The sequence below is a fragment of the Pyxicephalus adspersus genome, chromosome 11 (assembly GCF_032062135.1).
Source record: "Pyxicephalus adspersus chromosome 11, UCB_Pads_2.0, whole genome shotgun sequence".
In the NCBI taxonomy this organism is placed as follows: domain Eukaryota; kingdom Metazoa; phylum Chordata; class Amphibia; order Anura; family Pyxicephalidae; genus Pyxicephalus; species Pyxicephalus adspersus.
The window spans coordinates 46,357,787-46,383,889 of record NC_092868.1 but is presented as its reverse complement, the minus strand read 5'-3'; the positions used below and the strand labels follow the sequence as shown (position 1 = coordinate 46,383,889).

The 26,103-nt window shown below is 37.7% G+C and overlaps 2 protein-coding genes across 6 annotated transcripts in view; both read left to right on the top strand.

The window, feature by feature from the left end:
* Positions 1–9,251, top strand: LOC140341492 (olfactory receptor 5V1-like). 2 transcript variants are annotated; one of them, XR_011922891.1, is made up of 3 exons: positions 1–217; positions 7,420–7,477; positions 8,720–9,251. XR_011922891.1 is itself a non-coding variant. In XM_072427308.1 (2 exons), the coding sequence occupies exon 1, from the start codon at positions 5,909–5,911 to the stop codon at positions 6,836–6,838; it is 930 nt and encodes a 309-aa protein (XP_072283409.1). In that variant the 5' UTR covers positions 5,700–5,908; the 3' UTR covers positions 6,839–7,477; positions 8,720–9,251. The 2 variants fall into 2 exon arrangements, 1 of the variants encoding a protein (XP_072283409.1); XM_072427308.1 differs by lacking the exon at positions 1–217 and having other exon boundaries at positions 5,700–7,477.
* Positions 9,252–12,810: 3,559 nt separating this feature from the next.
* The window catches only part of KAZN (kazrin, periplakin interacting protein), a 323,763-nt gene continuing 310,470 nt past the window's right edge, over positions 12,811–26,103 (top strand). Inside the window, exon 1 of one of the 4 annotated variants that reach the window (XM_072427303.1) lies at positions 12,811–13,517. In XM_072427303.1, the coding sequence (XP_072283404.1) occupies positions 13,436–13,517 (82 nt within the window). In that variant the 5' untranslated portion in view covers positions 12,811–13,435. The remainder of the gene's footprint in view (positions 13,518–26,103) is intronic. The other 3 variants (XM_072427306.1, XM_072427300.1, XM_072427301.1) reach the window with 3 other exon arrangements.

The window sequence follows — 26,103 nt, the reverse complement described above, 5'->3', positions numbered from 1 at the left end:
TTACCTAATATATAATAAGTCAGTCATCTGAGGATATTTGCACCTTGGAGAATAACATAGGATGTCTCTAAGGCAATTATTATTTCCTAACAAATCAGTACTTAATAAGCAAAAAATGATTTAAACAATCACTTTTCTTAGCATAACAACAACACATTGGCAATGGATGCACCATGTATAAATGATGGCTGTCAGACAATCCGTGAAGGACAAGGAGGTATGGTATCTATATCTATCTATATACTGTACATAATCTATAATCCTTAGCATTATTATACATATATAACTGTAGCCGATCTCATTACCTAATTCATTATAGTGTATCATAAAAAAGGTAAAAACAGTGTTTCCAGCACATGGTAATGAGTTATAATGTGTTTATGGTGCATTGCAATGCCTATGTGTTGGAAAACCATTGGATTAGTGCTTTGGTGTGTTATTGACAATAAATTCACCTTGATAGTAAAGTGGAACTAATGTAACAATGAAAAATTGGTGAGCAGGTAGGTTCTTTATTACAGAAAAGACAGGCTATGTCTACCTTGTATTAACCTTACCTGCCTGTTTGCAAATTATTAACTAAACTCATCTCCCCCTGCACAGTTCCTGGAATCTTTACTTTTTACTTTTATCTTCCAACTTCAGGATCTTCTGCTATATTGGTTAACTGTTTGCAATTAATCAACTAAACTCATCCCTCATTCATCAGTCGCTGGCATCTTCACCTGCTCCTCTTCCAGATTGGGCTATCTTGGTTGGCCAGGCTGGAATGATGAAACTGCTATGAATGCACACTAGAGTTCATTCATTCCCGGGAGCGAGCTATGCTGGTACAATAGAGAAAAGATCGTGCACATGTGGATAAGTTTGTTTTTTTTGCAGAAGAGACATTAGATTTGATTTAATAAAGCTCTCCAAGGCTGTACAGGATACACTTTCATCAGTGAACCTGGGTGATACAGCAAACCTGGAATGGATATCCTCAAAGTAATTTGCTAGTAAATGTTTTGGATCCTGGACCAGATCAATTCCTGGTTTGCTGGATCACCAAGCTTCACTGAGGAAAATGTATCCTCTCCAGCCTAGGAGAGCATTAATAAATCAGACTTATTGACAGCAAGAAACAACCTGTCTGCTTGCAATTCTTTTTTCATTTCTTAATTTAGTTCTGCTTTAAAGTGAAAACTCTAACAGTGAACTTCTCCTATTTGCTTCCTTTTGGTGCATTAAATACGCCAATACATTTTTCATTAGAACTTACAGATAACTGCAAAAGAAAAAAATACCTTCCAGAAATCTTGTTAGCTGATAACTTCCGTGCTCTCTTGCTGCACTAATAGGCGTTAACACTGTCAATGTTGGAGGAAACATGTGCAATGTTATTCTGTGTTTGCTGTAATGCATTTAAAATGTGTTTTTTGCACATTCATAAACATGGCTCAGAAGCTAAAGGGGCAAATAATTAAAAAGTAATTGTGAACTCCTTGTAGAAATTAAACAAATTATCAAAAAAGTGCCTAATATATTTAAAACTCTATATAGGTGTTTGACACCTATACCCAAAAATTTTTATTGTAAGCAAACACAGACTTAAAAGCTGAAAAAAAAACCCAGGTATGTTTTTTTTTAATGCATAGGCAGGAAAATCCTGAAAACCAGTATGAATTGCCTCTTTGCTTGTTCAGAATCCCTAAAAACATAACAGAAGAACATTCAGGATATTCAGTTATAGGTGCTGCATTTTATTCAGCAGGAGATCAAGACTATATTCTCCTAGGATCGAATGTTCTTTGGGTATTTACTATTTTAAGAAAACATTGTTAAAGAGTCTAAACAGCCTGGCCAACCTTCAGGTGCGTAAATTCCAACATATTTAACTTTTTACCAACATAGAAGTAAAAACTGCATCCGGTTCAACATGTAACAGACTACAGCACCATCTGCTGTTCGAAGGGAATATGTACAAAAATGCAATAAATTCCTTAGCATTTATAGAGGTCATATTAGTGAACAATTTTCATCCAAAATTGTCCTCCTAGGGATGGCTCAGTGGTTAGCACTCTGCAGCTCTGGGTCCCTCGTTCAAATTCTGGCCAGCAGACTATCTGCAAGAAGTTTGCATGTTCTCCCCATGTTTTTCATTGGTTTTGCCTACGCCTTAAAAACACATGGATTATTCACTACCTGTCCTTGGTACATTTTGGAAATAAATGGAACAACCAAAGGTAATAATGAGCTGTTTAGTGCAATATGGACATGTGAGAGTCATAACAAAGAATACTGGACAGAACCAAAGTTCTGTTAGCTGTTGGGAAGCTAAAGCTATGAAATAAAGTATCCCTAGAAATGTATTTTGTTTTGTTTCTTGCACTTGGAACTTTCCCTCTGGCATTTTTTACAAATGGAGACTGAACATGTGAGTAAAAGGTAACTCCTTACCATAGCTTTCATGATGAAATGTTTGTGTAGGGTGCAATGTAACTCCTTCCGAGCAGTAATCTCGAGTGTGGCTCAAGGTAAAAAAAAAAATGGCTAAAAGACACACTCAGGGTAGCTATAAACTTAAACAAAAAGGACATACCTGGTCCCATCAGCGTCCTCCAGTGTCCTGCCCGTCTTCTGGCCGTGTCCTCTTCCTCTGATCTGTCCCCCGGCGAGTGCGCTGACATTCCCCGGGAGTTTCCGGTGAAGTCGGTGCGGGCATTGGTGCATGCAGGACAGTGGCAGGAAATTTAAATTATTATGTATTAGATTATACAAAATAACTGTATTGAATCCAATACAAAGTAATCATTATTATTATATATTATTATATATACTACTGTACAGTTCAGTTACAGGTTTCAGTATTTTTGATTTATTTATGCACCCTTGTTTTAACAGATTTTTGTGTTATTTATTTAAAGTTTACTATTAAATTTATTACATTTAATTAATATTGAACAATTTTGATGATATTACAGGCCTACAATATAAAATAAATTTTCATGAAAAACAATGTACCACTTTTATACATATAAATCCGGACAGAAATGAACCACCCAGGAGGTTAAAATCCATCCAAAATATATTTTATCAGGAAGGACATTTTTATCCCCTGTTGGTGCAAATTGAACCAGGCTTTTAAGAGTTGTTTTTGCCTTCCTCTGGATCAACTCTGTATATATGGTTTTATCTAGGATATGCAGGTTTGTAATATGTTTCTTTCCCAGAGGCTGAGCTTGGTGGACTTTTTTCAACCTTACTAACTATATGTAATACAAACTAAAACAATCCTCATAATACATAGCATTGGTTTAAATGGCAAACAAAAATTACCCTTTTTTCCATTGAAATATCTTTGAGCCCAGCTAGGTTATAAAACATCAAAAATGAAAAGAGGAAGAGAGCAAAGTCACCAGAACATTATTTCAACATTTCCACAACTAGTTTAGAAATTGCAAATTAATCCAACTTTGGCAAAGTCACGCTTGACTAGTTTTGTTTATTAAGTCTTATGTCAAGCAGAATATGACTTTTTCTGCCTACACATAAAACTGGTAATGTTGTCTGTCTCTCGATTTTCAAGGTTAATGCTTCATACAAGGTTAATATATAAAATAGACATTTTGCTAAGTGACTTTGTGCTTCTGTCTACAATGTGACAAACTTGGTAAGACTGTACGAGATTTGAAGAATTGTCTAATAAATACATAGACATGCAAGGGAATAAATCATAGTTACTGCTACAAAGTAAGTACAAAATTTGCTGTCAGGTAAATGGCTTAATATTTATTATGGCACATAGCTGCCATGTAGCATTCAGAAAGTCATTTGAACAGAGTCAGTATTTGGGAGAAGAAGGTAATTGTAGTTCACACCATTCATTAGGCCGACTTTCTGAACCTTTTTACGCTTGAGGAACCCTTTAGATCATTTTCAGGTCTTGGGGGACCCTTCCTAAAACCATTGGAGGTGTATGGAAAAAATACACCTTACATTGGTGATCAGTGGAAAGAATGTCCCCTTAAAGACAGATATAATAGAGCTTTGGGGGAATGATATTGATTTTACAAAGTAGCATTAAATACAATATAATGAGGTCACCATCACATGGGAAGTCAATCAGTCAAAGCTCAAGAAACCCCTATCATGCTTGGAGAGACGAACCCTCTAGGAGGCGCTATGGGTTGCACAATAGTGGTGTGAGCCCTGAGTAGGGCCAAGGTGCAGGATATAGGCAGTGGTGAGGATGTTGCACTGCAGGCTACTGCCAGGTTGCGGTCCTTGGGCACACCAGACTGGACAGAACAATGCGCAGTACTACGGGAGAGGCACCAGTGCCTTAGGCAAGTCTGGTATAGAATGACTGGTTGGAGTACTGCAGACAGCAGACAAGCATAGTCAGGAACAAAGCCAAGAGTCATGTACCGACATGCCCGAGGCCATCGTGTTCTCATTACACATGGTACTGTAGATCTTGTAGGTTTGTTGGTCATACTTGAAGATAAGGATTTTAGTAGGCAGCAAGGCCAATAAATTTGCTGTTCATTACACTGCTTGCCCACAAAAAGTCTTAAGTATCATTCATTTTTCACCAAGATGAGTTGATGGGACCACCGTGTAAAGTCTTCTCCAGCACTTCTTAAAGATTCTCAATACGGTTTTGGTTTGGGTTCTGTGGTAGCCAATCTATGTTTGAAAATGATGTCACATGCTCCCTGGCTAATTTTTCTAATAAACATTAGCATCTTGGAATATTCTGATGCAATCACAGAGAAGAAATATCTATTATTAGAGGAGCCTAGTCATTTTGTATACTCAGGTGGTAATATACCTAATTTCTTGGGTGCAAAACATTGGTGAACCTTGACTGGATCAACCAAAGCAACCCAGATCATACTACTGCTCCTACAGGCTTGGGGACTTTTCTTTTTGGACAGGTAGTGTATAAACAGCTAATCACTGGTGGCAATGATCTGCAGGTTGATCTTCCCTGTGTAGTGTTGCCACCCATCTGAGCATGCTCCAGTTTGGTCTGTAGGCATTCCCTGTTCCGTTATTTCCCACATGAACAGAAGTCTCATGATCTGCAATGCTTCATACCCACATTGCTAGGGCTGGGAATTAGAGATACATTGCAGTGACCTTAGCTGGGTGGAGGACAGGGCCACCATCAGTAGGGAGCATAGGGTTCTTCTGCCAAGATTGGACAATCTCACATATTTTAAACAGGCAATTCATATTGGTTTTCAGAGGTTCAGGATTTTCAAATCAAAAGAGCTTGACTTTGCAGTGCTGGAACTTTTAGACATGGGGGAGTAAGGCTCAAAGATTTTACCTAGTATGCAGCCCAGGAAATGTCTAATGGCAGTCTTGGTTGGGGATACACATGATGAGCATCCACCAATACGATGAGGACCACCCATAAGCAGTGCGGTGAAAAAGAAGAAGGTTCATGTGCTGAAGAGTTAAAAATGAAATTAATTTTTTTTTAGGTATTTATACTAGTTGTATTTATTTATATTTCAAGTAATATTAATATAAATATTATTATATAATAATTATTATATTTATTAATATTATATTATAATTATATTAATTATATAATATAATTATATAATATATATAATATTATTAATAAAAATAATATAAAAATAATCATGGACATATATATAAAAAATGTTTTAACCCAACTTTTACCAGTTACCATACAGATTTTTCACAATTATCAACTTTACCGATTTGTATATTTTCTAATTAATATTAATGTAAAAAATGCACATTTTGGTAAAAGTTGGGAGAAACCCTTATAAATAAACCCCATGGTGGATAACTGCAGACAGTGTTGTTTTTTTAATATCTATCTGGAGCTCAGATCTACATTGATTAATCATGATCTTTTCAATCATCAGATCCATAAAACAAAATGAACGAAACATCAGATTTTATTCTTCTGGGATTTTCAGAAGTTCTCACTCTCCAGCATTTGCTATTTGTGGTATTTTTGCTCATCTACATCATTACCATGATTGGCAACCTCTCCATAATCTTTGCCTACAGGTTCAGTACTGAACTTCACACTCCAATGTACTTCTTTCTAGCCAACTTCTCTTTTCTGGAGATCTGCTACATATCCACCACAGTTCCCAAACTTTTGTCCAGCCTCCTGCTGCAAATTAAATTCATCACTTTCTTGGGTTGCGTTTCTCAGATGTTTTGTTTTTTGCTGTTGGGTGGGACAGAGTGCTACATGTTGGCGGCGATGGCTTACGACCGTTACAATGCCATATGTCACCCTCTTTTGTATGGCATCATCATGAATAAGAGAACCTGTCTAGGCCTGATAACCATCTCATGGGTGAGCGGAGCAATAAACTCTTTAATACACACGGTTCTGACATTCACTTTATCCTTTTGTGGTGCCAACACCATCAACCATTTTTTTTGCGACATCCCTCCTCTGCTCGACTTGGCTTGTTCACCTACAGCGATGAATGAAATTGTCCTTCTGGTGGCATGTGGCTGTGTCATTGTCAGTGCATTTTTATTAACCATTGCGTCTTATGTGCGTATCATTTCCGCAATACTAAATATAAAGACCAACTCTGGGAGAAAGAAAGCTTTTTCAACCTGTGCTTCTCATCTTATTGTTGTCACTATGTTTTATGGCTCTGCTATTTTCATGTATTTCAGACCCAAATCCAGCTATTCCATGAATAAGGACAGGCTGATTGCTGCTCTATATGCTTTTATTGCACCGCTGTTTAACCCATTCATATACAGCCTCAGGAACAATGACGTGAAAGGAGCTGTTACAAAGATTTTGTGTAGAATATTGGTAGTCAAAAAATATTAAAGAACATTAAAGCTAAACTAGAGGAGAATGATCACTGTTTTGAGATCCTTAATGAGCCATTGAGGAGCAACTGAAATAAAACTTTCAAAAACTAAAAGGGGTCTATTAATAAATGCTTTCACCCAAGATTCGCTCAACTTTTAGCCATAATTTACTCAATTTTCACATTGGAGTCAATTAAAATGTATACATGCAGGTTTGAAATTTCACTTCAAATTCCAGGTCTAAGAGAACCCCGGACACTACAATTCAATGTGAAAATTATACTAATGTGGTGGCCATTGGGAAAATTCCTCCTACACTGAAGAATGTCACTTTTACAGATAGCCAAAAAGATCAATGGTGTCAGTGGTAACTAACCTGAAAGGTCCAAATTACTCATTGTTTAGGGAACCCCTAGAAACATCTAGAGGAACCTTGGGGTTTCATGGGAATCCAGCGTGGGAGATGTGTAAAGTTGGGTAAAAGTTGCATAAATCTTGGATGATTAAAGTGTATCATTTTACTTTATTGCAGCTTAAAATTTCTTAGAGATAAACAATTTAGTAATTTTTATCCTTCTGGCTTTTTTTATTAATTAGTTACCTGATGATTTTACTACTCCGCATTTTCTGTCCTAGGGTGGTCAAACAATGTACTGTAAGTATGAATGAGAAGTATCGTCACCCTAAATTTATCATACCTCTGGAAGCTGAGAAGTAGGGGCATTATGGGGCATTGAATACAAGCCAAATAGGGATAAATCCGCCCCTACCTGTCCCGAGACCACCAAACTCCTTGTACACGCTCTTATCTCCCGTCTGGACTACTGTAACATCCTCCTCTCTGGTATTCCACTAACCCAACTCTCTCCTCTACAATCTATTATGAATGCTGCAGCCAGACTCATCCATCCTTCCCTCCCCTCCTCTTCCGCTGCATCTCTTTGTAGTTCTCTCCATTGGCTTCCATTTCACCTTAGAATCAAATTCAAACTCCTGTGCTTTGCCTTCAAATCCCTACACAGCTATTGTCCCACTTACATTTCTGACCTGGTTAAAAAATACTCCCCTAGCCGCTCTCTCCGCTCCTCCAATGACCTACTACTGACTTCCTCACTCATAACCTCATCACACACACGGATACAAGACTTCTCTAGAGCTGCCCCGACTCCCTGGAATGGTCTTCCTCATCCTATTCGGCTTGCTCCTACTTTCTGCTCATTTAAAAGAGTGCTCAAAACCCATTTTTTTCAAACTTGCCTACCCGGCTTCTTCTGTTTTTTGAAACCACCACTACTTCCCACCACTACATATCTCCCATCCTTTTGTGTGTGCAATTCCACCACCTACTAGATTGTAAGCTCTTCAGGGCAGGGGTCTCTCCTCCTGTATCACGGTCTGTATTAGTCTGTCATTTGCAATCCCTATTTAATGTACAGCGCTGCTTAATATGTTGGCGCTATATAAATCCTGTTTATTATTAATAATAATAATAATAGGCAGACAATGTTCACCAAAATTGCTTTTTGCATCAAGTTGTATTTTTTGTGTGTTTTTTCTTTGCATCTTATAAATTTATATTACCAGACTTACAAAATTGTTGGGGAGGTTGGATCAAGGAAACATGTCCTCAGTAAAATACTTTTACAAAAATATGAAAATGAAAGTATAGGAAAATCCAATTTTTAACTCCTCTGCCAGCTGTATGAGTATTTTGCTATTGCAAAATTGCTATTGCTAATAAAGATACTGAACATGGTATTGTTACCCTAATTGATTTATTTTTATAAAGTTTAAGTGTATCTATTATACTCTGTATAAACATTGTGCTTGCCATGGTGATGTTTTGATCATGTAATAAGGAATTTGCTTTCACATTTTTCCTTTTCATGCACCTCAGCGAACCTGCAAAATGTGTTTTGAAGTAGCCATTTGAAGCAGACAGAAAATGGCAAATCAGAAGCAAAATAAAAGAGAGGGAGAGAGCATTTTCAATTTATGGATGGAATTACCTGAACACGGTTATTACATTGTTATTATATTAAAAATTGAAAATGTAAAACTATCAAAATTAATTTTAAACTTATATTACCATGTATATGAGGTTTTAGATTTCATATACCTAAAAATAAAATTGACTTTAGTGTAAATCTAGGGCACAAGATGCGGCCATCACTGCTATCATTCAAAAGTGCAATTAAAAGAAATACCTATCACATGAATGTAAATAATTATATCTATGGTGTGGTATTTGTAAAACATTTAATTAAAATATAAAAAAAACATGGGCTCCCCTTTTTCCATTTTAAAGTGTTTTGTGTTGTTGAGTTGGTTATGATTGCTCACTAGCTCTTAAATAATCTTTTATGTATTACTGTTGGTCACCAGTAGATGATGCTGTGTCCTCATGTAAAGTGGTATAAGAATAACAATAGTATGATTGCACTTTACATGATGATACAGTGCCATCTAGTGGCCCTAGTATAAACCAACATTATTTTCTAATGGCATTTTCAGGTAAAAAAAAATATTATATATTATAATAAATATGAACTTTAACTAAACATTATATACAAAATATATCACGCATGAATGTTTTATTAAATTATTCATACCAGACCAGTATATACACTTATATACACTTTGCGGTTCTTGTGAGTGGTGTCACACTTTTCATGCACAATGGGAAGAATAAATGGGATTGTCTCAGTTTTGCCTGCTGTAACCAGAACCAAGGCAGCAGTGGCAAGGTGGCAGCCAACAGGAGCCACACAAGCCGCTAAAATATACATAGCCTTAGTAAGAACCAGCATACTTATTTATTTATAGAGTATAGCTAGCCGTGCCACATGTACACATAGTTAATACCCCTAATCAAATTGGTTAGGTGCCAAAGCCTTTAACGTCCAATAGTTGGACTATACCATAGGAACAGAAGGAGGAAAGAAAAGCAGGCTTCTTTATTAGGCACTGGAGGATGATTATTAATATCAATGATAATTTTTATTACTATACAAAAAACTTAAAATAAAGCATTCAATAAAACAATATTGAGAATAAGCAGAATATACAGATTATCCACACTGTAAAGAAACAGCAGAAACAGCATACCACTGAGTGTTCTCCTGCAACAAGCAACATGTGAATATTTCCCATTGGATACAAAGTAATTTCAAACGCTATTAAAGGCAAAAGAAAACAAAATAGGTCATAAATACTATTTACAACGTTGATTGTTTCATGGTTTTGCCTTACAAGTTTAAATTTGTTAGGAGGATGTTGCAAGATAATGGAAATATCCCTTGAGAATGGAAAAGCCAAGAATAGCTAGCTATAATATAAAATCCAATTTTCCTCACCCAGGTCAGTGGGTCAATACTCAGATTTCATAATAAAAGCAAAGTTTGTGGTTCTTGATCTGCAATAATTTAACTTTTTATTAAAACAAGAGCAATCGATAAAATACATTTCACTCTGGACTGTTAGACCGGCTATTTGCTATTTATTTCAGAATGGAAGTATAAATATAGTGACTTGCATCTCTAGGCAAAGAGCCAATCCCCTGCACAGACATCTGCTGAAATAGAAAACAGAGGAATGTTTAATATCCTATTTTATAGGCAGCAATTTTTATCACAGTATGGTACATGCAGCCTCCCTGGCTCACTAGTTGCATGCGGTTGAGTTTTAAAAAATGACTAGAATGTGCCGCAGTGTGGCAAAAACACGCATTCCATTTACAGCACAGAAACTTAGAACAATACGGTCATTCTTATCATCATGATGGATTTGTTTTCTGGTAAGTTCTTTTTTTTTTTTTTTTTTTTCTCATGGGAATTTGATGAGCGAGCAAATCAGTTTGCTCTGAATATACCTAAGACTTGGAAAGAAAAGGATAGAGCTGCACTGTCATAGGAACAGGGGTTGCAAGGGTCTTGATGGAGGCCAGACCCTTACTCCAAATAGCCTGTAGGGGTCCTCTTCACATCCACCATCTGGAATCTATTCGTATGAAGGCCTGGATGTGGAGCCATTGACCCCCACTTCTTGGCACTCCATTTGATGATGTCTGCCTGGCAAAGGTGGACAGTAGTAAAAGTCCTATTTAATGTATAGCGCTGTGTAATATGTTGTATATAAATCCTGTTTATTAATAATAACAATATTAATAATAATATTAAAAGATCTCTCCTGTTGGTCCCATTTACAACAGTGGGCCACTGGTGCAACTACACTTGTTAAACTGGTGAAGGTTCATGCTAATGGAGGTCTTCCGGGCTCCTGAAGTAAATGTAGGGTTCTAATGCTAAAGAGGAGACTCCAATACAAAGGGGAGCTCTGATGTAAAGGGGGAACTCTAATGCAAAGGGAAGCTCTGATATGAAAAGGAGGCTATTTAAAATAGGGGATTCGATATTATCTCATTTTTGCCAAAAAAATATAAATAACTCAAGGAATTCCAGGAGTCACTGCAAAGCATGCTAACGATATACAGTCAACCCCAGTAATTATTAGGAATTTCACCTTCTCTATATAAGCCACAGACTAGGGTCCTGATTTATTAAAGCTCTCCAAGGCTGGAGAGAATACACTTTCACCAGTGAAGCTAGGTGATCAAGCAAACCTGGAATGAATTTATTGAATGTCATTTGCTATTTGATAGCAAATGCTTTGAATCCTGGACCAGATGCATCCCAGGTTTGTTGGATCACCCAGCTTCACTGGTGAAAGTGTATTTCCTCCAGCCTTGGGGAGCTTTAATAAATCACTGCCTAGGAGTCTCTTTCTAATACTGATTTTTGCTCTTGATGTATGTGTTAAAGGAGAAGACAGAGTTTTGCAGCTGTACAAGAACCTTTACAAATAGAAAAAACAAATAATTCCAGTCGATTTGAAAATGGGTCAGTTTTGCATTGAGGAACATTTTTGATGTTGCTTCTCTGCTAAGTGCAATAATTGCTTTGTCCTCCCCATTAAGAGCTTTTCAGTGCTACTGCTGTCCCATAGTACTCTCATTTTATCTGTATTTGCCACCAGTGGGAATAAAGGTCCACACCACAGACCCGAGATTGTTCTGTATTTTACAGTGAATAGTTTATACCAATATACACCACAGATTTAGCAGACTTTGATCTTGAAATTCTCCATTCCCATTCTCAAAACAAATTTAAATATCACTCTCAAGTTTGCTATTTTAAAACTTTAAATGACCAGTGCTCCAATATCCAATTCAGTAATTGAGTAAAATGAGTAAGTAAATATGAATCGCTGGACCTTCTGTAATAGTCCTTTGTCATTAAAATCATAATGCAGCCCTCAAAAATAGAATACATTGTAATAATTTTGCCTTTTTTTTGACCACCATGTGTTTTGGCAATGCCAACATTAGGGAGGCAGTTTTCAACAATTTGAGCAAATTAGAGCATGCGTTAAATAATTTTTTGCCTTCCTCTGTATCATTTTTGCTTAAAGCTAATGTCAGACTTGCAGTTAAATGTAGAAGTTTGCTTCAGGCTCAACTGCACTTCTAACCTCTTTCATTCAACTGAACCGCAGCTGCAGTTGCTGAATGCAACATATTATTTTGTCCACCCTATTGACCTATATTGAAATGCAACCGCAGCTTACAAGTTGAAGGCTGTGGTGGTTGCTTCCTTTTATACATCAATTCCTAAAAACACTAAATCAAAACTAATGCTTTCAACTACATGACATAGAGGTTGACTGTGGTTTAGGTTGAACTGCAGCTGACACAACACTGCAGGGTTAAACTGCAAGGTATTGAAGCTGGAAGCATATAACAGCTGCAGTACAATCAATTGCAACTGCAAGTATGTAAGGGTTAGGGTTCTGATGATGCAAGAGTATGTATTTAGACTTGACCATACTATCCTTCTGTGTGGCATATTGTTTACAAAACTACAGATGCAAAAACATCAGTACTACACAGCAACCAATCAGAACTCCGCTTTCAATAGGCTGAGTGAAAAAAAATCTTAAAGCTGTTCTAGGATTGGCTGCTATGGATAACAACATTCCTGAGCTTCCGTTGTTCTGCAAGGTCAACTCAAGTTCTTCGCTGCAGACTAACACGGCCGTCTGTGCATTTTTATTACAATAGCCAGTCATTTGTACCCATGTTGTATATTTCTTTTCCTTAGCCAGCATGGGGAGTAGAAAAGAGTCATTTAAAAGCAGCACAGTCACAGAGCAGCCTTGCAGTCATGAAAAGCCTGAACAATACAGAGATCCCAAACGCCTTGTTGGAATTTTAAGTACGGCAAATAAAGCGGTCAATCAGCCCTAAGCTTGGGAACATGTCCAGGCTCCCCAATATGGCCCAAATAATTGCAGATATTGCATTCAGGAGGTAATAACTGCATGTGTTTTACAAGATCCTCTGCAGCTGCCGGAGACATTCCCCCCCTCTCATCTCTCTCTCTCTGCTTCTCAGTAATTGCATCTGAGGATGTAGCTGCTGGAACGGCTTACTGGATCCCTGCAAAAACTCGAGCCCCCAATAAATATTTGTTGTCTGGAAGCGGGGCTGACAGGTTTGGGAAGCCGTACAAAACAGCCAAACAAGTGGCGCTTGGTTCTTTGGACCGTCAGACCCATGACATTGAGAGCCATGGATGCTTCTGGGCCCGTCACCTTCTCGCACGCCTTTGGACAGCAGTGTGAGGTGATGGAGGCAGGTAAGTGTCACCTATTCCGATACATAACGGCCTCATGTTTAATCAATCCGGTGATGTATGCAGTTGTGCCAGCCTTCTGGCGCAGCTTACATTCTGCGTGTGACCTGCATGAATATTTATAGACTGTGTGATAATAATGAATCGCATCCAAGCCATATTAACATTTCCAAAGCATGCAACAGTTGTAAAATGTGCTTGGAGGGTCTGTGCAATAACGAGCTGCGTTTTATTGGAAAAGAGAGAAAAAAATCATATTAAGCCGGTAGACAAAGGGTGAGGTAGCGTGAGACTGCTGTCTCCAAGAGCACGGTCATGTGAACTATGATATAAATGACAAAGATAAACTTGTTCACTGTAAATCTTCTGCTTTATATAGTATAAACGAGAACCTTTTATACACTGCACTGCAGAGTCCTGTTGTTGTGTTTGTGAGGTTTGTGTGTCTGACTCATAGCAAGCAAAGAGATCCTCCCTTTTATAACGTAAGTGCAGGTTTGAAAAATTAGGTGATTGGTTGCTGTGATACATGCAGTTCATCTACTAAATTCTTTTGAATTAAAAGCTTTTCTAAAATCAAGAACAAATAATATTGGATTTTATCTTACCAGTAGTTGTGTTTGTTGAATAGAATTTAAAGTAAAAGTTCACTTCATCGTACAATTATTGCATATACTCAAATATAATCCGATACGCTGGTAAACTGGCCCAATTTTAACTGAAAAAAGGAAAACTACATTGACTTGAGAATAAACCTAGTGTCAAAATGCTACTAATACCACTAATGTTTAAAACAATAATCAACAGAAATGGCAATTAAAGGAATGTTAAAAAAAAATATATCCCTGGTGTGGATTTTAAAAACATTTACCCTAAAAGAGAAAATAACAATCACATCGGCTCAGTTGTTTAATCTTTTTTTTATCCTTTTACACTTTAAGGTATTTTGTACTTTTGAGTTGTTGGTTGTTAGCGATGAGCGAGCGAAATTTTTAATTTTGATCTTGCGGCGAATCGGACCTTTCTCGATTACAGAACATGTAGGTAAGAACTGCCTTGTGATTCGCCAAGAGGTCATGTTCTCGCCGAACTCAGATGATCTCTCAATAGAGAATCTTCATTGAGAGTTCTTCTGGAGTTCGTCTGCAGTCACAGCTGATTGGAAGCACTCGCATGCCTCCAATCAGCTGTGACCGCAAGTTCCCACGCTCCACAGGCTGTACTTATCAATGATGCATACAGCCCAAGGAGCGTGGGAACCTGCACTTCAATGGAATTCGCAAAATCTGTTTGCCGAAATTTTGCAGGCCCATCGGAAGTTCGGGGAATTTTTTGCGAGAATGTCAGCGGCATTCTCACTCATCCCTATTGGTTATATTAGGTCACTTGCTCTTAAATGATTTTTGGGGCATTATCGTTAACCACCAGTAAAAAGTGATGTGGCTTTATGTAATGTGATCCTAATTCTGCGTAAGATGGCAAGTTTGTACTACACTTTACACTGTAAATCAGCGTTTGCCAACCGGTGGTCCACTAGCAAATTTTGGTGGTCGGTGGCTCTGTCCCCCGTATGGACACAACCCGCCCACTCTCCCATTGCAGGCTCAGACCTACATGCTAACCGTCCTGGGGAGACAGTAGCACAGGGCTGTGGACACAACTTTTGTTAAATCTACAGCCCCACTCTACTGTCCCGCTGGAATTTAGCAAGCAGGTTTGAGCCTGCGATGGGAGAGTGGGTAAGTTCTGGCACCATGACGTCACTCTAGGGGAAGTTTCTTCCCCTTTGAGTGTCACACGGCTCCCCGCACATGCACGGTCCGGATTTCATGGACCTAGTTGTCCGTGAGGTCTGAAAGGTTGGCGACCACTGCTGTAAATGACACTGCGTCATCTAGTAGCTGAAGCAGAAACCATGATTCTTCTTCTAATGGCCTTTTCATGTAAAAAAAAAAAAATCTGGTTTATACTTGAGTACATGCAGTATTTATCCCCTTTACTTAAGCACACCTAAAGTGTGGCTCTTGATTACATTCAAAGGTGACTCTCAGCAATCACCAGGCAGCACTAGGGTCCCATGTTTGAATCTCAGCAAGGACATGTATAGCATCTGTGTGTTCCTCCAGTTTCCACTCACATCCCATAAGTATACCGTAATGTAAGACCATAGCAGATACATTACACTATGACTATCGTACGGACATTAGTTTGTTATATCCTATGAGGGACACTTAGACAGTGAATAGAAATCAATAACCAATTATACAAATCACTTCCACATGGTAGATGCCATTTGAGAGTCTTTATTATGTTTGCTTCCATTAAAGATATGGGGTATTTTGAACCATTGTTATTTACCCCCCAGACCCCCTATGATATTTTTTTTTCACTTTGCTCCTGTGGTGATAAATAACTTTTGCTACTACCTTTGACAACATTAACAAGCTTGTAAAATTCCTAAAGGGACAGTTACTGGGAGCAGGTATACCTCCAAAACTCCATCTCCCAGGAGCCATTATCTATATATAGTGTGTGATCAAGCTCTTCAGAGTTAAGGCAACAGTATTGTGCTTGTGAAAAAAATCAATATGTGATTGTAAAATAGGGCCACAAGGTATGGGTAGTTAGGCAGTAGGGGTTCTAAAGTTTAGCAGGCAGGGCTGTTTGGATTTACAAGACAGAGAAATCCCAGCCATTGTCATCAGAAAACATAGCTTATTACTGGATGTCCACCTGTGTTAGGTATTTTTACATAGTACTTATTCTTCTTGTGAGTTTAAAGTGTATCTAACTTTTATTTTATTTTTCATTTTGGATAGTTTGGAAAGGATTAGAGCCCATTTTTTGCAGTCATTGTCCCTGCTGGGGCATTTCACCCTCTATGTTCTATTAGCCTTAGTCACCAGGGGTGGAAGTGTGAGAAAATTTGACCCCATGCCCAACATCCTTTTGTGGCCCCACTGTCCTATAGTCTACAGACCCCCTTTAGTGTACTACTATGGTCACAAGCAGCTGGGGGAGCCTGGGCCATTGAAGCTGGGTAAAAAAACAAAATCACCACCATAGCTCTGTTCTTGTCCACTATTTTATATTGATTGTTTAAAGTCATCAGTGAACCTTTCTGTTCAAATAATTTAAAGCATTTTCAAATCCAAGAAGAACATATTTTGCAGGTTACCATTCCATGGCAAAAAAATGCAGCATCTTTATCTTACTGTACTATATCTATGGAGTGACAGTGTTGTCATTTTACGACAAACACAGACACTTCCGCTTCCCTTTTTTTTAACATTGAGGTTTAATGGTTCCATAAGTCCACCGAGAATTTGGACCATTGTTATTAGCTTCCAAAGTTTCTTGACGGATCAACAGGCATTTCTATTAAACAGATATTTTCAATAATAGTTGAACACACCAAAAAGGAGCAAACAGAATCAACACATCAAATAAAGAGAATCCCTTTGTATTATATACTATTTTTTTGAGTTGCAACCTCGCTAAGAATTCTGCCATAAACACATATAAGGCATAAAGGAAGAATTTATGTGGCAAAGGAGGTTTACTATTAAAATCAAAATCTGTTTTTATTGAGATTACATGATGGAGAAGACATACATAAAAAAAAACACAAACTATTTATATATGTTCAGAATCATAACCAATCACAAGGTAAGGGGTCTCAAGATGATCAAAGTTGAAGTACAGTAGTAGAATAAACAATATTTATAATATCTCAACATTTTTTGTGGGATTAACCTGCTTCTTCATGGGTAAAATCAAGATCACAAACAAAAATCCAATAAGATTGTCTTTCTACACAGGAAACTGACATAATTTTAAACAATAATTACCCTTGTGATCTCGATATTCCCCCTGAAGAAGCTGGTTAATCCCATGAAGCGTGTTAGAATATCATGAATATCATTTTTTTCTACTATTGTACTTCAGCCCAGTGACTCCAAAAATAAATTTGTGCTACAAACCCTACTCTTCAAAATCAATCACCTTTTTCATGGTAAATATTATTATTGCACAGTAATTTATGAGTGTTTATGCGATGTGTCTGTGTAGTCAAACACTTATATACGTTTCAAAAGCATTAACAATGTGTAGGTGCACATCCTTCCTATAGGAAAACTGTGGCCATAGTAAGTAATATTATATACTGTGTTGTCAAGTGTATTTTGGGCTTCCTGCTGTCATCTTATACTCTTAAACATCTATTTATTTTTGTGTTTTTGCAACTTTGATGTTCTGATATGTCAATTCATACACAAGTTTACATATCCCCCAATATCCCCCCTCCCTGCTCTATGATTAAGCTCCAGTATCAGGCAAAATGCATCAGAGAAAAGAAAATAGCGGAGCATTAAAGCCTGAAAGACAAATTGTTGTGCAGCCTGATGTTCTTTAAACATGGTTTACAAAGGTTGGTGGCTCCTGTTGACCCTTGGGCTTAAAAGATTGTGTGCACAAGATTCGGAGGACTCACATGTATACTGACTCAGTCTGCTAGCTGCAGGGATTATACTGTTTAAACTGATTTCTTATAATACTTGGCTTCCATTGTAATACATGAATGCATGATATGAAAATAGCCGAGTAGAGTTCTGGAATGATAAATAGCAATTATGGGATGATGGATTCAAACACCAATTGGGTTTTAAGTCAATAAAATTTGTGATTGGTGGTACATGCAGAATGGGAGTCAGAGAATGAATAAAGTTAGCAGCCTTTGTTTTGCATTATATACTGTTTGTTTTAAGTATTACACCTTAAATTTAAGCCCTAAGGGGTTTTTTTTTGCAACAAGTACACAGATGAGAAAATAGATCTTTCTGCATGTATAATGAGCTATTACCAATATCTCAAGGTACCTGTAGACAAGGGATGGACCCACTGGATACCTGTAGTACAGTACAGTGCAGCAACACAATCTGACCACCTTTATCGCAGTGGATTCTCAGGGCTGCAATCATTCTTGCATCCCTGGGAATCCTCCTGTTTGCGATCCCCGGGCACTAGAGGTTTATTTACCTCTAGAGCCCGGGGATCCCAGTGGAACTGCAGATAAACTCTCAATGATAAGTAACCCCGCTGTACTTATCATTGAGAGTTTATCTGCAGACTGTGGGAACTGAACTTAGATGAACTCTCAATGGAGAAACTCTATTGAGAGTTCATCTGGAGTTCGACTTTTTTTTTTTAAACATATTTTTAAACACGAAATCGAACCACCATTTTTGGGTCAATTATAGGGACAAGACGAATTCAAACACCAACACTAATGGTAAGGCATGTTTCTTCCCATTGACTCAAACAATTTTTGTCTTATTTTTCTCCTACTGGCACTAATGACTGGGATTATTTCATACCATTGACATGAACGGCAGGGCTTATTTATCCCACCATAGAAGGGTTTATTTTCACTTCTGCTGATACCAATAATGGGGCCTATTCTATATCTCTGAAGATACCAATAAGGGGCTTATTTTTCTCTAACTGATATCTGACTCTATAGTTTAACCGAGATCTATTTTTTTGGTTTTACTGCTACCGAATAAATTAGGTCAACTTTTACACTCAATTAATTAGTAAGGCTCATTTCATTACACTGATACTAATTATATGGTGTTTGAGTTCCTCCAAATGACACCAGTAAAATGTGGCTTAGTTTATCTAATTGATGCAGAAAATACAGATACACACTAGATAGGGACTGTAGGTTTGTTCCTACGTTGAATTCATATGTAAGTCGGAACATGTACATTATTTAATAAATGCAATTAGTATAGATGTTTGTCTCAACATAATATTATGGAGCATGGTGTCAGTTACTGTATAAAACTCTCACTGTGAGTTAATCACAAACAAAGCAAGGAAAAAAACATCATTAAGGAGCCTAGACATTCATTAACTTTTGGAGCAAGCTGTGCTTTGCTATGCAAAAAGAAACAACTGCAGAGTTTGTCTTGTTCATTAAAGAGTTACAAGATGTTACAGATCAGCTCAGCTCTTAAGATCACCCATAACCTCAGCTGTGTTTAGCAACAGATTTTTTCTGCAAGTCATGCAAACGGCCCCCTCCACCCCATCAAGCCTCTGTCCTGTATACGAGCAAGCAGGGAAGCCCCGTTCATATCTAGGAGTCATCCGTAACTCGGCGACTACATGTATTGGGTTTAGTAGTCTCCAACTGACACCAAGTAATTGGATTATTTTGTATCCACTGACATTAGTGATGGAGTTTTTTCCCAATGACACCAGTGATGGGGCTTATGTTTGCCCACTGCCACCATTGATAGCGTTTATATTATTTTGCTGAATTCAATAATATGGCTTTTTATTCACTATTTGCACCACTAACATTGAACTTTTTTTTCTCCTACACCCAATTAATGGGGATTTTTACTCCTACCCCTTAGTGAGGCTGTACATGCCACACTAAGAGTAGGGAGGAAATCCATTGTTGCTTTCAATTCTCTATAAAATTTGCTGACACTGCAAAGATGTCACATTATAAACATATACAGTAAGTGGCTTTAATAGATGATTCAGGATTTACCTAATGGAAGCTTTTTTTGTTATATGCCACCACCTGTTTGATCTGCTTGATAAAGTTCTGCTTTTAAAGGGATTATTTTTGTTATACTGCCCCCGTCGTTCGTGCACTCTTGCATAATGAGAAGCCATTCTGTGAATGTCATCTGCTGGCTGATTACTTACATCTAGAGGTAATTGACCTTTATTGGAGGTTATTGACCAAATAAGTGTGGAGGTCAAAATTACATGTGAGCTGTCCAATCACAGATGTGTGGAACCAGATTTTATTACTTACTCTTATATTAGGGGTTGGTTGGGTTGGAGTATCTGATTCACGAGGAGCCCCTAATTATGAATCTTTGTAAGACTTTATATTGTCGATTTATTCACAGAGCTGTCAACTAGGGATGCGCGAGAAGGCTTTTGCCAGTCTCGCGAAAATTTCCTCAAACTTCCGATGGGTTTGCAAAATTTCGTCGAACCGATTTCACGGACCCATTGGAAGTTTGAGGAAATTACAGGATGATTCCCAAGGGTGCATTCATTGTGTGGGATTGTGTGCGATCCCCGAGCACTGGAGGTTAATTCCCACGTCTGTGCTCATGAATGAATGCAGCCATGGGAATCATCACAGGACGATTTCCACGGCTGCATTCATTCATGAGCACAGCCAAAGGGCTCCTGTGTTCTTGGATAGAGAATCTCTATTCAAGAACAGATACTACAGCTCTGGTAGGGTCCCGAAAAATTTCAATTCGACATCCGAATTTACAAGGCCGCTCTCGCTTACATGTTCAGTAAGCGAAGAGGCCCGATTCTCAGCAAGATCCAATTTACAAATCTCGCTCACTCATCCCTACTGTCCACTACATAACTAATATAATATATTGATCATCTGAAAAATGAAGATCACCTTTTGCAAATGTTAATTTTGTGGCATATTTAGTAAACTTTTTCATTCAATTGAACAAAAGACAATTTAAATTGACATGATGTATTCATTCTCATAATTTAATGTCATTGGAAAAATTAATAGTCTCCGACATTTAGCACCACTTCAAATCCATTAAATCAGAGTCAGCCATTTCAGATTATGTGATGAATCAAAGGATGACAAATTTGCAGGGTATTTGGCATTATCTACCCTGGAAAATGGATAAAAGGGCCTAGATAAGGCTGTCAGTATTTGTGTTGCTACAGAATTGCAGCCATTTATTTGGCAACCAGGCCCTTTAATCCCTTTTTCAGAGGCAGATGATTCAGAATTCCCTGCAGATTTGGCATCATATGATTCATCTTGCTACAGTGTCAATAATAGGAATCTTCTTTGCTAGTATGATGGTTGTCTAATTTAAACCTAGATATTGAGAGTATTTTTGCGCCCTCTTTGCTATGGAACATCAGACACTTTTTTAATATCATGTTGTTTGCTGTAAAAATTGTAAAAGGCAAACTGCATCTATAATAGTGTAGTGTGAAAAAGTAAATACACCCTTTGCGCCATAATCTGTTGGTGGATTAAAAAGAAATGCTGGCAAATGTCCCCATTCTGTGGGAGGGCACCACCGTCATCTTCCTTGTTCTCAGCCTCTTTGCAGTCTTTGGCCATCTAGATTGGCTGGGCTGGGATCACATAACTCTCACACAGGCACATAGGAGTTCATTTAGTGCTGGCAACTGCAGGGAAAGCCGAGATGCGCATGTACTGCTTTTTTTTTTTTTAACAGTTCAATAGAATGATCAGGCAGGTAAGAAGCATTTTTGCAAAGGGAAAATCACTTTTCCCTGTCTGCAATAATGCCCTGACTGATCCAACACACCTGTGGAGTTCTCTAAAGTAGTGGTCCCCAACCTGTGCTCCGTTGACCACTGGTAATCCACGAGAACATTTTGGGGGTCGGCAGCTCTGGCCGGTGCACCTCTCAGAGGGGTCAGGAGAAGGACCCAGCTTGGGGGGGTGCATTGGCCAAAGCCGCGAACCATGTCTCCCATATGCATCGCAGGCTCAGGGCGGTGGGCGGCTTTTGTCTCTGGTCTGAGCCTGGAATGGGAGAGTGGGCAGGTTCTGGTATTATGACATTACTCTGGGGGAAGTTTCTTTAACACACGGCTCCCTGCGCGGTCCAGAGTCTGTAAATTTAGTGGTCTGTGAGGTCCAAAAGGTCGAGGACCACTGCTCTAAAGGATATATTTAGTTACATCCCACTAACCTCCGGGGAGACCAATTAAAACAAAACACGTCAGCTTATGGGCTACTCATGCAACATGAAAATACACGTCTTCTGCGGTTAAGCATTTTTTTTGTGTGTGTGTAAATAATTGAAACATACTTGTGAGAAACTATATTTTGTACAATGACTACCAAATAAATATTGTATTTACTGCCAAAAAACCTTGCTTTCTCAAACTTTTACCTAACCTGAAGTTCAAATCAGTTTGACTGTTTAGAGCCATATAGGGGATGGCCAAGATGATTATTAGATGAAGTTCCGCTTTACCCATTGTGGCACAATGACACCAAAAAAACCTAAGTGGATAAATACTTTTTCTAGAAATGGTGAACTAGGGACAAATAAAATTAAGAACAATAGAAAAAAATGAAACATAGTAAGCAGTGTACAGGATAAAACATGAAATACCTAGTTCAGTAACTTGCTGCAATCACAATTACTGCCATTTGTCATGAATGAGATGGCTTATAAGTGGTTGCTTTGAGTATTATACTTAGCAGTGTTTCCCAGAATGAAACTGAAAGATCCCGGGCTCTGCAGTATATTCCAGAGCCCTTGGTCACAAAATGGCATCTTAATACAATAAAGTCTGTAATATTGTGCAACCCTCTTAAGAGCCAGAAGAAGCTTTATTCTCATTCACATGCTTGGCATTGTGTCTTTGATGGTACCAAAAGAAGCCTGTAATTTACAGTGACTCATCTATGGTCAGATGTTCCATTAGTTGGAGAGCAATGGAGCCGCAAAGAAAGCAGATTCTGCTGTGTTGTCATTTTAGCCAATCCATAGTATTGTTAATGTCTTAGTATGTTTCAAAATAATTGTTTCATATATATATATATATGTATTAAAATCACAAACACAGGCAGCACAGTGGCTCAGTTAGCACTCTGGCCTTTGTAGTGCTAGGTCCCAGGTTCGAATCTCAGCCAGGTCACTATCTGCATGGAGTTTGCAGGTTGTCCGTGGGTTTCCTCCGGGTACTCTGGTTTCTTCTCACATTCCAAAAACATGCAGTTAAGTTAATTGGCTACCTCCCAAAATTGACCTTAGACTGCTATTATGGCAAATGACTATTGCAGGAACATTGGATTGTGAGCCCCTTTAAAGGACAGCTAATGAAATGACTATGGACTTTGTACAGCGCTGCGTAATATGTCAGCACTATATAAATACTGTGTAAAAATAATAACACATTATAGTTTCTGTGCCGAGTCTCATGAGTTCAGAATTACCCAGGGAAAAGTCCTTCCACATTCACACAGTAAATGCGACCCAACCTTTTTTATCATTAGCCATACCTGATTCATCATCAAACATTTTTTAACTCACAGAGATCCTAGTGATCCATTCCACCACTGTGGGTCAAATTTCTTCTTGTCTGTAAATCAGCTGCTAACTGTAATTTCTGCAGAGCTAAAAAAATCAATTATTTTGATTGCTTGCTATGAGCAACCAGAAATGTTCTTGTTAGCACATTTTTCATAGAAGATTCTCCTCTGAAGATTTGCAGATGTGATTAGTTGGCTTTTCCATTCGCCTGAATAACTTCTATAATAAAGAGAAAACATGGTTGCTATTGCTTTTTAACTCTATGAGTTCCATGATAATGCATCCTTGGAAATCAAGATGCACAATGCTTTATACTCAAAAAACATTAAAATATTCTTAGTGGTAGAAAAAGTCCAACAAACACATTAATGAGCTCTATGTTAGCAGAAGTAACTATGTTTATATTGAAATATAATCTAAAATTACAGGTTTATATTAATAGTACCAATATGTTCTAAATTTGAGAGGATGGACAATCTTATAAATTTCTGGTCATTTATGTTTTATATGAGAGTTAATAAAGATGTATACAGGTTAGGGCTGAGCAGGAGGTGAGGCTGCATTTGCATTCCACCCCACATTTACTCCTAGTGTAAATAATATTTATTGGGTTGATGGCCCCTTACTGAGTCAGAACAAGACTCACAGTTGGTTCCCAGTATTCCCCTGTATGTTTACAATGAAAAAATTATTATATAATATAAAACAATTGTGTATATATATATATATATATATATATATATATATATAGAAATAAATAAAACTATTCTTTAGAGTCAGGAAATAATCCCATTTTAATCATAAATAGGATGACATATTAAAAACACATCAAATACATCTTTTATTGGCCTGACTCTCTATGTATAAATAGCCCTTAAGGCCCTAAAGATATATAATAATGTCAAATCCCTGCTTCATGGCAGTTGATAATTAAAAAGTTTGAGCATTCCAACATGTTGGATGTGATGTCAGAAGCCCCAAAGGGTTGTTGCTTGAGTGACACTTGGTATTCCCCTTTGTTTTCTCCCTGGCAGCTGCATCAATATATATAGCAAGTTGAGGATTAAAATATAGGAGCTGGGCCAGCACAGAGAATAATTAGGCAATCACACAATTTTCAAGATCAAAAGCACATTGTATGAGAATAGAAAGAAATCAAAAAGGAATTGCAAGTGAGAATTTATTTGGTGCTCTTGCCTGTAGTATTTAGGTTGGTGATGGTATCTTTTACAAGAGACGCTGTCACTTTGTTAGGTCAAGGCAAATGGGATTGTTTAAGCCAAATGAAGGTAGAGAGAATTAGCGGAGGAGATACTTTCTATTGCCGCTTCAGCTATTAAGAACTGTAAACAATTTGCAGGCAGGAGTCAGTAGACAGATCCGTATCTGTTAAGTTATCATTTAAGGATGGTGGAAATCTACATAACACAGAAAGCAATAAATATCGGACAAAAACTCTAACCTATCTTTTTGTACCAAAAAAAAAAATATAACATTTAGTTGGTGTTTGCCTTTTTAGCTATTTTGGCAATACAGACCAATATGCTGGTGTCAGTTCATAACAGGCTTGGGTATGAGCAGACACAAGTAACTGGGCTGACAATTTTTAGGGATAATAAACCAGATATATCTGATGGTTTATTCATTCAGACAATTGGAGAACAATGTGAATGTGGGAAAACACAGCAAGCTGCACCATTTAAAGTAAATGATGTCTATGGACACTGTGGGGCTAATATTATGTTTTTGATCTATAGAAATTCTATAGAAATATATAAGATATTTAAACTGCTCAGCATTATTATATTGGTATACATACAAGCACCAGGATTATCCACTGCAACCAGGCAATAAGAAAAGTTCAGTAGTCATTACCGGGTATTTTATTCCCAGATTTACATACATAGATCTGTGCTTAGGGCAGCAAGGGTAAAGGAAGCACTAAGCCATAAAATGTTACAGATTGTGATATATATATATATATATATATATATATATATATATATATATATATATATATATATTTATATTATATTTATATATAATAATTACTTTGTATTGGATTCAATAGAGTTATTTTGTAGTGATTCTAATACAAAATAATTTGAATTTCCCACCACGCTCCCTCGCACGCACCAACGTCACCAGGAACACCCGGGGAACATATTAGTGCACTCACCGGGGGAAGATCAGAGGAAGAGGACACAGCACGAGGATGGGATCCAACGGGCAGGACACGGATGAGACCAGGTAAGTGTTTTTTTGTTTTTACCTACCCTGAGTGTGGCTCTGGGTTACCGCTTTTAGCATGTTTAATAATAATATTATTATGTCCTACTAACTCAACTTCTCCTCCACTGCCCCTTATATAATTTATCCATAGCCATCAAATACACATTTTGGTGATCCAATTGTGCATGGATATGACAAGATTTTATATAAGAAATGTTTCATTAGTTTTATGATAGATCTTGATAATATAT